Source organism: Molothrus ater, chromosome 6 (assembly GCF_012460135.2).
Source record: "Molothrus ater isolate BHLD 08-10-18 breed brown headed cowbird chromosome 6, BPBGC_Mater_1.1, whole genome shotgun sequence".
NCBI classification, from domain to species: Eukaryota; Metazoa; Chordata; class Aves; order Passeriformes; family Icteridae; genus Molothrus; species Molothrus ater.
In genome coordinates this window covers 45,199,641-45,211,803 of record NC_050483.2, presented here as the reverse complement: position 1 = coordinate 45,211,803, position 12,163 = coordinate 45,199,641, and the positions used below count along the sequence as shown (strand labels likewise).

At 40.0% G+C, this 12,163-nt stretch overlaps 1 protein-coding gene across 2 annotated transcripts in view; it reads right to left on the bottom strand.

The window, feature by feature from the left end:
* Positions 1 to 6,829, bottom strand: part of TTC8 (tetratricopeptide repeat domain 8) — a 40,772-nt gene extending 33,943 nt beyond the window's left edge. The window contains exons 1-2 of one of the 2 annotated variants that reach the window (XM_036384583.2): positions 6,635 to 6,829; positions 724 to 753 (exon numbers count right to left, since the gene is read on the bottom strand). In XM_036384583.2, coding sequence (XP_036240476.1) covers positions 724 to 753; positions 6,635 to 6,742 — 138 coding nt within the window. In that variant the 5' untranslated portion in view covers positions 6,743 to 6,829. The remainder of the gene's footprint in view (positions 1 to 723; positions 754 to 6,634) is intronic. The other variant, XM_036384582.1, reaches the window with a different exon arrangement.
* Between the last annotated feature and the right edge of the window lie 5,334 nt (positions 6,830 to 12,163).

The following is a 12,163-nucleotide window of genomic DNA, read 5'->3' as shown; positions in this document are numbered from 1 at the left end:
TCAGTGAAACCATTCTCCATGTAAACAACTTGCATGAATTCATGGAGTAAAGACCTGTAAAATATGTTATGGAGCTGTATTTAAAAATGCCATTTCACATTGCATTTAGTCTCTTCTGACTGTAGGCTGGAACCAAAAGATGCCATCACCTGCCCAATACTATTCTTGCCATTGCAATAATCTAGAGCTAATGTGGGCAGAGGGAAAATTAATTAATTACTCTCAGTCTTCTATCACTTATGCAAATCATCATCATGCACCTACAAGGCTTCTAGACTCTGCACAAGGTAAGCAGTGAGCCTGAGCTGCAAGAGCAGGAAGAGCATGGGCAGGGGCCCACCATTCCATGCATTAAATAAAACATGAAAGTGAGTCCTAAGAGCACAAACATTGTTCTGTCTGTGAATACATGTTGTTTTCTTCCTAATCTCATCTGCAGATGAAGGTCATTCAGCTCAAGGTAGATTCAATTTAGCTTTTAGAAAGCACTGAACTGCTGAAAAAAGATATAGGAAAAATATGAGAGAAATAAAATTCTATCAAATATAAAAGCTGCCTGTTCAAAATATCAAAAATCTTCCCCTCATCAAAAGTAATGCCTTACAATACCAAAAAAAATTTCATGCTATTGAGGACATAACTACAAAGCAAGTATTATTCAGTGTATCAGAAAAGCTTCCCAATGATTGTATCTCATGATTGAATTTATGGAAAGAACTTTACCTGAAACACAGTATATTCAGAATCAAGCTCCTGAAAAGAGAGAAAATAGAAACTAAGGAATGGAAATGCCAAACAATAAAAACAACAACACGAATGTGCTTATACTCTGTGACGACCTCATTTTGCACTAAAATTTTCTCTCTGACACATATATCCAAATTTTCATTTTATTACATTATCTCAACTTACACACATTATGAAGGCAATCAATGTTTTGCACAATGAAAGTAAATTTGCAGTAAGTGTATCTTTCTAATACCTTTGCTTTCTTGCTTCTCCTGATCTAGCCAAATCTTAGATTAACATGCAAGCATTATGAAGCTGAAAAATGACAGATTAAAAGAAAATGAACTTGGAAGACATATGCACATCTCCTAAAAATTAACTGGATTATCACACCATGGTCTTTAGAATGTCTACTTAATAAAATCCATTTTTGCACACTTTTTTAGCTGCTGCTGGTGATCACAATGATACCACTCAAGAAGACAAAAGAAAAATCCATGGCTTTTTCATGGTACTTTTATGATGAAAATGATGTATTCATTGCACTTGGACAGTAATATTGCAAGTGGAATAAATGTCAAATTAACAGCCTATTGCACTACCCAAAAAAAACCAAAAGAAAAGCTACCAGATGAAGTTTGCTGTAAGTGAAAAAGCTGGAACTTGCATCTACTTGAAAACTTCTAGTAAAATTGAGTAAATACTGATAGGAAATAATGTAGGTTTATTACAAATTAATGTGTAATTATCATATTTACGTAATATTTAAACTACCTCACTTCCAGGGACTGTGGATGAGTTTTTCCTGATGTATTACTTTAGCTTTGGACAAGGAAGGTAGGAAATGAATGTTACTTTCTCTAAATCACTATTAGTCTTTTGTAGTGCCAGATCATTTCTGCTCCTAGAGGTAGTGAAAAATTTCTTGCATATCTGGCATTGTGTAAATCTATCACAGTTAAACCAACTGTATCGGACTGAATACACAATCTTCAAGTAATTCAGACTATAAAGGGACTTCTGAAGGTCTCTAGTCCAAAGCCCTCAAAGCCAGGTCAGCTATGAGGTCAGCTAAGGTTGTTCAGTATCTTATCCAATTGGATCTTGAAAACTTGCAAGGATGGAGGCTGCACAGTGCCACTGGGCAACCTGTTCACTGCTGACTATCCTTATAGAGAAATGCTTTTCTCCATACCAAGCCAAAGCCTCCTTCACTTCCCTGCACCATTGCAAGTGGTCCCTGGCTCCATTTTCTTGAGAACCTCCTTGTATGTATCAGTATCAGAAGGCTGCTATTAGAGCACACCAATGTCTTCTCCCAGCTCTAGCACTGCCCTGCTGCTGTTTGCTTTGCAGCCAAGACACAGAGCTGAGTTCTGTCCCACCAGGAGAATGGCAATGTCACGATCACCCCTCTGCAGTATGAGGCATGGTCTACTTCTTTCAATTTGAACCTTTTTACTCAGTAAATTATATGACAGCAGGGACCCAGAATACTGGTGAAGGACATCTTCCTTCTCTAGTGTACTGGAATTTGTGGCCTTTAAAGGATTGTATTTGGAGCCAAAAAGTTGTTCACTTGTGTTAGAATGCCTAACACATCTTACACATTGAGTATTCTATGGAACTGAACATTAATTCAGGGATTAATCTCAGTTTACTGTGATGTACCTGGGCCTGACTAAGGCACTGAAACTGGCTTTGCATTTCAGTTGAATGATTAAATGAACTACTACAACTCTTTTATGTATAGCAGTTTTTTTCCTAAAAAACCAAACTATTCAGCTTTCTAAGTAATAAAGGACATTGAGATATTTCAGCTTACATTTTGTTCATCCCATTGTGTCTGAGTATTACAGCACATATGAAGATGGTTTTAAGAACAGTAGGACGTCTTCCATACCATATGTGCTACAGTAACTAATGAGGAGAAGTTTGGAATATTATGTCAACACTGATACAAAAATGCCTTGATGTTACAGATGTGTATCTTACTTTAGGCATTGTTCATTACTTTAAAAAATAATTTAAAAATCAAACGAATTTGCTTATGTAGGAGCACTTATATTACTATAAAATTCAGAAATTTCATCCCTCATGATTTTGGCAAAAAAGTAGAGTTGATCAATAATACTAAAACCATTGCACTCTCATAATTGTAGGTGAGAGTATGCATTGTTCATACATACTAATACATTGTTTCAGTTTTTGATAATAAATACCTTTAGATTTTAAATAACTCTCAAGCAGGTAACGGGATCCTCAGATTAAACAAAAGTATGGAATAACAAAAATTACATTAGAATATAACATATTTTAACATGGGTGGATCCAGCAGTTGCTACACATGCAAGTAATCCACAGGAACTAGATTTTGAGAGGATTAACAAATAGCATTGCCCTGAAAGCTTGTCTCTCAAAACAAAAGCTCAAATTTATTATTCATTTACACATATAAAGCTCCCTTGAAAGTCAAAAGATTGTAAAACTAATGAAGGAACTATTTAATCCAGATCCCTAAATCCACTGAGGGCACTTTAATATTAATATACAAAGTCAGTTTATGTGAATATCAAGAATACTTAGAATAATTAAGTTTTTTGACGCTTATAGCCTGGAAGAGGGAATATTTCACATACCTTATATTATAATAAGGCTTCACTCTACAATTAGTTTTAGGTGAATACAATTTAATACATGCAAAATATTAAAATCATTATATTCTGAAAATGCTCTTCAAATGATTAAGAGCAGAAACACAGAAAAAACCCCAAACCTTTATCCAGGAACAATGACGTCACTCGAATTGTTACTATTTTCATGCATAAACTCACAGTCTCTTGCACCATTAAGTGATTTCAGTTGAAGATGCTTTTTTAAATCATGTTCAATGCCCATAAACATATCCATGATAACTTTATTATGACCTTAAAAAAACAAGTATGCAAATTATAGCAGCTGAAAATTCAATGTGGGAGAAGAAAGGACGAATGAACAAAAGCAAATCCTCATAGAAGACCATTAATTAAGTTAAAGGTAGAACATCTACTATATGTCAATTATATCAGGCAATTTTTTTCTACTGTCAAACTAGAGCAGGCCTGATACATGGGTTCTGTTTATTGCCTTGAATCCTACATATGGAACACAAAGAGTAATCAGATTAGGTGACTAATCAGGATGATCAACAGAGACAGTCCTGGATTGTATTTCCTCTAGGTCATGCTATTACTATAAACACAGAAGACAAGGTCTGTTTGCTTACAATAGGAAATAATTAAACTGAACACCAGTATTTTACATGTTTCTATGACCAAATGCCAGTCACACAAAATACAATTTTTATTTATCCTAAGATAACATAGAAGTGAATTCCACCAACACCATTTATATTTCTAATTATTAAATGAAGAAATGCACAGGACATTTTATAGAAAAAAAAATTCAATCTTCCATAAGATGTAACCCAGTAGCAGCTAATTATTCTTCTATCACAATGTTATTTTCTAAGACATCTTCAGGAAAACTTCATTGATTTTAAAACATTTCAATTTTGCTGTTGTGCCCTTTAAGAATTCAAGATTTATAATGGCACAGTATTTGATACTGCTATGTAAGAAAATTTCTGATTCATGCCTAGTTAGCTAAAAGGTCAACAAAGAAGTTTAAAAACCTCCTAGGGCTTACTGCATCTGGTTACAGGGTTCAAAGAGAGTTCTGCACCAATTAAGACAGCCTCTAAATGTATGAACATGTGACTATTGACTAGATCATCACTAAACTTATTTTTAAGATCTTTATATCATCATTTGCCATGTTCTTAAAGGAGAACTTCTCGTCATTATACTTGTGATCCAAACATATCCCAAATACTAAGCCATATGTACAGGAAGTGGTAAATCAAGACATAGGTCAAGATATACTGGTCAAGAAAATTCCTTACTACATTTTCAAGTGTGGTGGCAAAAATGCACCTACTTCTAAGGCTATTGTAAAAAGCTGGTTTCAGCAGCCCATAGCTCTAGGACACTGCTGCAGATGCAATGGAGCAGGAGTGGGGCTGTCACTTAGCAGATGAGCTGGGAAAAAAGTGCAGGCTTTCACACAGGAAAGGCCATCTCTTTCAGGCATGAAAACACTCTCCAGCTGGGCAATGTTGGTCTTTTCCTTTACTCGCCTGCTGTTACATTACATGTCTTAAAAGGGAGAAGGCCAGTTGCCTGAGCATGAAAAAGCCCTGAGCTGTAAGAGTCACTGTTTAACTCAACCTGGGCATGTCTTTAAAGGACAGCAGCTCCTGTAGCTGAAATTATATCCTAATGCACTCTGTTCAAAGAAGTGAGTCCCTGAACAGTGACAGAGGCGACTGTTCCTACAAGATCCCTCTTTCCCTGGCTGCAGAGGTTGGGAAGCACATGCTTAGCAGAATATGGGACAAGGGGATAAGAACAGATGGCACGGTGATTAAAGCTGTTGAGTATTCCTCATGCTGCACAGCAGCTCACTTAATCCAAACTTTCTGCAAGTGTTGTCATTTGTCTGTCTGCTTTCCTGGTGCCCACCATGCCATACAATACCATTTTATACTTGAGCTTAAGCACAGAGTAGAAATGCAGTTGTCTTTACATTCCCATGTTGAGATCATAGCTTGAAAAATGTTTTACTCATTAAAAACTTCATAAATTAAGAGCAGTGGAAGCATCATGATCTTTACAACTTTTATTTACTGTTATCTGTGCTATTTCAAGAGTTTCTTTCACAAATCAAGTGCTGTCCTTCCATATGCAAAGATCACATATATAAAGACCCAATAATGTATATACATATAAAAAATACAGCACTAGCATGGAACAATGCTCGTCCCATACTAGCAATACTGAGCCCCATTTAGGGGTCAGGAATAATGTTCTTGGAATACTTTCTCCACTAAAAATGTCTCTGCTGATGGCTCCTTGGTGGTGCCTTACAGTATAAAACATAAAAAAAAGAATCTTTTCAATATCTATCCTAAATCAGTTCAAACAATTACTGTGCTTTATATTTACATTATTGTGTGACCATGCAGCTTTCTTTAAAAACTTGTCCTTTGTGATAAAAAGAACTGCATTCAAGATTCTTAAAACATCTGTCTATAGGATGCTTTGAGACTTACGAATTTACTGTAAAGTGTTTAAGACTGTTCATTTACTGTTTTTAAAATATGGCAAAGAAAATGTTTACATCCTTGTAAATATTAATCCAGAAGCAACTTTCCCAAATCCTTTACTCTTAGAGAAGGGTGGGATAATATGTAGGTATTGAAAAACATGTCCTACATTTCCAGAGACTCTGCAGCTGGAAAAAGAGCAGAGAGAAGTAAGCAAATGCCTCCTGTCCCAAGATAGGGCTCGTAGGTGAGCTGAGCTAAAAATGGTATCTCTTAATCTTATGTGATTTGGTCAATACAGCAGCCATGATATCTAAACATCAGTATAAAATCAACAGGAACATCCCTAGCAGACCTGATTTTTAACCTCAGCTGTTCTCCCTTTAACTCCCCAAAATCTTGAGTGCGGTAAAGTTCTCGTTTGGAAGAGCCTGGCCCGGCAGCAGTCACGGCAGCTCTCCGGCACTACCGGCAGCACCGCTGCTCCCTCCCAGCGCTGGGGCCGGGCCGGGGGGGCTCCCCCGGGGCGTGTCTGAGGAGGAGCCGCAGCGCCGGCTCCGGGAGAGGGGGCGCGGAGAGGCGGCGCTGCCCGGCCTCCTGCTCGGGGAGCTCGGCGCGGCCCAGCGCTCGCTGCCGGGCTGCACCCGGCCCCTCCGGCGGCTGCAGCAGGCACAGCGGGCTCCCGGGGTGCCGAGGCAGCCGGGACGCGGCCGCTGCCGCCCCTCACCGCCGCCTCCCGCCGCGGCCCGGCCCCGCTACCTGCTCGCCGAGCGGCCTCTCCAGCAGCTGCGAGCAGACATCCGCGCACTCCCGGAACTTCCTCCGCCTGAAGTAGCTCCAGGCCTGGAACAGCGGCTCCAGCCCCATCTCGCCGGCAGGAGCACCGCGGGAGCTCCGGCCGGGCCCCGGCGCCGAGCGGGGCCGCGTTGCCGCCGAGCGGGGCCGCGCTGGTGCCGCCGCGGAGCCGCCGGGCCCCGCCTCGGCCGGCTGGGGCGGAGCGCCGGGGCCGCGGGGGAGGCGGCTCTGGGCGGCCAACGGGGCCCTGCCGGTCCCGGCCGGCTGCCCTGCGAGCCCAGGCACGGAGCTGCGCCCCGCTCTTGGCGGCCAACGGGGCCCTGCCGAGCCCGGCCGGCTGCCCTGCGAGCCCGGGCACGGAGCTGCGCCCCGCTCTTGGCGGCCAACGGGGCCCTGCCGAGCCCGGCCGGCTGCCCTGCGAGCCCGGGCACGGAGCTCTTGGCCGAGCCCCTCCCTGGCAGCGCCTCTCGTGCGCTTATTACATTGGTGACTGAAAGTAGAGTTTGATCTGTGATAGTGGCATCAGTAGACTTCCGATAACCAACTATTCTTGGCTGTTGTCATTTTCTGTCCTGTTATCTAGAGGAGTTAGAATAAATGCCTAAGCAATAATAATACAGTCCATTAATCTATATTTGGGTAAAATGTCCTTTAGAGCCATGGAGCCCTGGTTGAGAAACGTACAGATTGCTGTGAACAAGTTTTCAGTCTTGCAGACTATCAGTTCCTTTAGTTCATTAGTTTTTGCAAGGATATTATCAGACTGAGATATTTAGAGGTTTAAAAGTTAGAATACAATTGCTCCTAGGTTATAGGTACTATAAAATGGTGATTGCAACCATCAACTGAAGTAAAATTAAAAATGCCTAGGGATGCTTGGACCAGTAATGGCATTTGTGGTGTGAAAATCTTTGAGGGATGAACACTAACAATATTGCTAAAATCATATTGTTGCCATTTAAAGAGATCATTCTGGTTTTATTGCTTTTGCCTCACCTAAACTACCAATTTGTCCAAGATGCATGAAATTAATACCTAGGCTAGCAAGATCAATGTCAGGTATAAAGAGAAGTGGCAGTCCCAGGACTATCACTTATTCAAATATGGGACTAAGTGGCTTGAACTGAAGTAGTAGTTACAGAGAGCTTTGCTTTGGTTGTCCTGTGAACAGTGCACAGGTCTGTTGGGTCTGCCTGGCAAGGCTTTGGGTGAGAGCCCATGCGAGTGGTTTCTGTGACAAGCTGCTGGGAGCTTCCCCTATGTCCAGTTGGCCAAGGCCAATGATGGTAGCACCTCTGGGATAACAATTCAAAAAGGGGAGAAAAAGCCTGCACAACTGCAGCTCAAGACAGGACTGAGAATATGTCAAACAGCTATGAAGTCATCAAGGTCAGTGAAGAAGAAGGGGAACCAGTGCTGCAGACACCAGAGCAGGGATCCTGCAGCCTGTGTGTGGTGAAGACCCTGGTGAGGCACCTGTGCCCCTGCAGCCCTTGGGGGACCACGGGGGAGCAGAGGATGCTTGAAGGAAGCAGGTGCTGCTCAAAGGAAGCTGTGAGCCTGTGGAAACATCACAGTCTTCCAATGTCAGATGGGTAGATACTGCTGTGTAGCTTCTCAGCAAAAGGATGGTTCTGCAGCAATTTTTGTTGGTTATGCTGCTGGGAAGGGTATTCATTGCACTTAGTGATCAAGCTGAACTAACGTTGTCCTGTGGTAGTAATTAGATCAAGATGCATCTTCAGCTTTGTACAATGAGATTTTGCAGTGTTGCAAATGACAGGAAAATCAATTTTCCTTCTTTCCAACCACCCCCTGCAAGGGGTTTTTGTTCTCTATTTGGTTGCAGATAAGGCGTTTTTTTTCAGTTTCTACATGATATATGAAGCCAGAAAAGGTATTGGCACACAGGTCATCCTATGCATATAATCTCTGAAGTCTTTTTCACTGGTAATACTGCTTTTCACTTCTTATATGTGGTGGAATATTCTGAGCTTTCTAATATGGGGATTCTCATTTATATTGATCATTGAAATCCCCAAATTTGAACTTCTAACTAGTATTTTCTCCAAATAATAATCTCTGTTGGTGGCCACAATCCACTTCTCTAACTTACTAAAATCCTGGAATACAACACAGAGAGTCCCTGTGGCTGTCTTTGTGTTCTTTGTAGATCCCTGTATGTCAGTCCCCCTCCAGTGTAACTGCATGGAAGCTAAAGAGCCAGGAATTATATCCAGGTCCTTCTGGAACAAGCTGCTCCAGTGTGGGCCCCCCATGGGGTCACAAGTCCTAACATGAACCCGTTCCAGCTTCTCTCTCCATGAGGCCACAGGTACTGCAAGGAGCCTGTTCCATCACAGGTTTGCCACGTGGCTGGAAGTGTTATCTATCACAACATAGCTTTTCAGTGGCTAATTTTGTGGGATGTTCAACAAAATTAATTTGGGGAATTACACTTGAGATGCACCTGATTAGTAGGAGAAGAACAAATTGTAATTTTTCTGTCTAACATTGACAGAAAAGAAAATCAGAATTTGGTAATAGCAGCATCTGGGAGAGATTGTCTAGGTGGAAAAATGTTTTGCCATGCAAAATGTTACAAGTTCAAAATCTGTTACAAATCTGATTGTGTGATATTATGAAAGATGGAATTTGCCTGGCTTTAGTGCAATATAGGCTCCTCTGCATTTTTTTACCAAAAGTTTTGTAGTCTAGTGGTTAGTCCTTTCCATTACCTTAGATAAAAATGCTTAATTGATCATAACAGTCAAATGTTCTCCAACTGTAATGAATTCCTCCATGTTTACTGAGTCAGTGCTATATTGGGACAATGATGGGTATGTGACATAAGTACACAAATCACCAGGGTTTATTAAAGAAAAGTCATGTGCTTGTCTTGTATAACTATGCACATTCATTGTATTAGAGGTGACCTGACCTTGGCTGGGATGTTTGGAGTGACTGTTGTCATCCTCTGTGAATGGACAGGAAATTTAGTGGTGCTGCTTTATTTGCAGCTTGAGTATTGTGATGGTATCACTGTCACATACATAATTTGAACCTCGGCTTCATTTATTTGAACCAAGAACAAAAAATTCAGAAATCAGAAGTAAGGGTCAGTTCCTCTTCTGTTATTTATTCTTAATTTGAAAACTAGTTGTCTCTGAGATAGGCTGCAATAAAAACTCTCACTATAGTTATTTATAGATGAAAATATCAGGGAGCTCTACTGAACAGAACGAGTTATTATTTATCTTTATTCAGAAAACACATGGGTTTGTATAATTGCTTTTTTAAAAACATAGGTTTTGTGACAACTATAACTGTGTATGGGATTTTAGTGATGTCTCAGTTTACTGTTCAATACTTTGTCACGATTAAATGTTGCTTAGAGATTTAAATCTGCTTCACATTTTCACCTTTTATTTGAATAGTTTTTTCCTTTTTTCCAAGAAGGACACTTTAAACTGATACTGAATACTGGCTCTGAATGGATAGATGTCTTTAATGTTTTTCATCTTTATACACTCCTCTAGAATAAATGATTGTGATGCCTAAAATGCTTTGCATTTTCCAGATGTTTTATAACTTTTCTTTACCAGTCTCTTAATATTTAAACTCTGAGTTTAAATGTATCTCATGTATCATGAGATACATGAATTAGCTTCTTACAAAGTATGTACAGAAGAGAGTAGGACAGGGCCCATCAACACTTAATATACCTTTCATTTTAAAAACATAGCTGCTATGGGTTGACTTTTGTCTCCCATGACTGTAAGTCTCCCATGGGAGTCCTCTGTGCACCAATCAATCATACTTGTTTCTTGAATAAGTAATGATAGCACTCAGCCTTATCTCTCCTCATGAATGCACATTCTTACAATAAAACCAGAAACAGAACCTAAAAATAGATCCTAAAATTCAGTTGGTATCTTGAAATTTCTTAGGCAGCTCTGAGGAGAAATGTCTTGTATCCCTTAGTAGCTAACTCATTTAGATGCAGGCTACTGCTTCTGTGAGTTACTCATCTCTCTTGAGATATAAGATTACAAAACAAAGATGTAGTTTGCAGCTCAATACAATTAACAAGGGCTTGAAAAAAAATATTGAAGTTGTGACACATCTACCTGCAGATTGCCTCAGCTGGAAATGTCTTGCTCACCTTTGAGTAAGAGTTGGTACATTGAAAGTTGACATGCAAAAAAGGTTCATTCTGATGAATCAGATACCTTTGGTATCAGGGGAATTGAGAACAACAGAGCATAGAGCAGGTTTTATTTTGTGTTCTTTGAAGGACCCCAAACAGGACTACAGATCAAGCCATGCCCGGGGAAGGCACACAGATGTTGCAGAAGGGCACAAAGAGGAAGTTCCCTCTATATGTGCTGTTTTCAGCAGGACTTTGACATCTGAAGCTGAGTTCACATATTTGCTTGTAGAACCCATTTCTTGCTGACTGTAGAAAATTAGGAGATGTCATGCAAATGAAATTGCATTAAGAGTAGAGTTTTGTTCTGATGCATGGATTCACTCTCTGGGAAAGTAATTTGTAGTAACAGCTTCAGTTTTCATTCTGTGGCCAGCCAAGAGAACGACATGCATCAATAGCAATTATTGCAATCATAAATAAGAATTCTGCTGTTTCTTTCTTACCATACATGATAACCTAATCATGGTTACCATGGTCTGGCTGAAAAAGGACCATCCAGCAGTTGATAACAGAAATGAGGTGGCAAGAATGTTCAGGTCCTAAACATCAACCTTCCTTCACAGGACTTTATGTTTGTCCTCTGTTATTTATACATTGACTGAACCCAGTCTTTTAATCACACCTACACCTCCTTCAGTGTACAGGATGAATGGGATGCTTTTCAAGTGAGATTATTACCTTTCTTTTTATCTGTAGTGCTTCATATGAGGCACTATTTCTTGTCTGATGCAGATGCTCTGTATGCTGTGCTGAATATAGATTGGTGTTCATAACACTAGAAGAAATCAATGCAGCTATAAAAACCCAAACAGTGGCCTATGAAAAAGGCTGGCCTGTTATTTTCATTGAAAGATAGGCTGCAAAAAATTGCAAAGGATCCACTGATTAACTGGATGTTGAGATTAAAAATACTTGGACTTTACTATTTTTCTCCCTCTTCAAGTTTAGAGCACCTAGACTAACACACTTATTTGCAGTGGATCCCAAATATCGAAGTAGGAAACCTGGCAATAATACCAACTTAGGAGTCATACCTGGAAATCTTGATATAAATATTTTGGCTATACATATCTGTATATATAAATGCAGAGGGGAGAGAATACGGATCTCCTGTTGCTCAACCTACTGTATTAACTACAAAGCCATTCCAGCATCATCATTTGTTATATACCTGTTAGCTCCCACGAAAAAAAAAAAAAGAGAGAGAGAAAAAAATTAGGTGCCCTACAAATCTACTTTCTTCCTTTTAGGAGTCTTAGTCTGATTTATTATTTATTTAA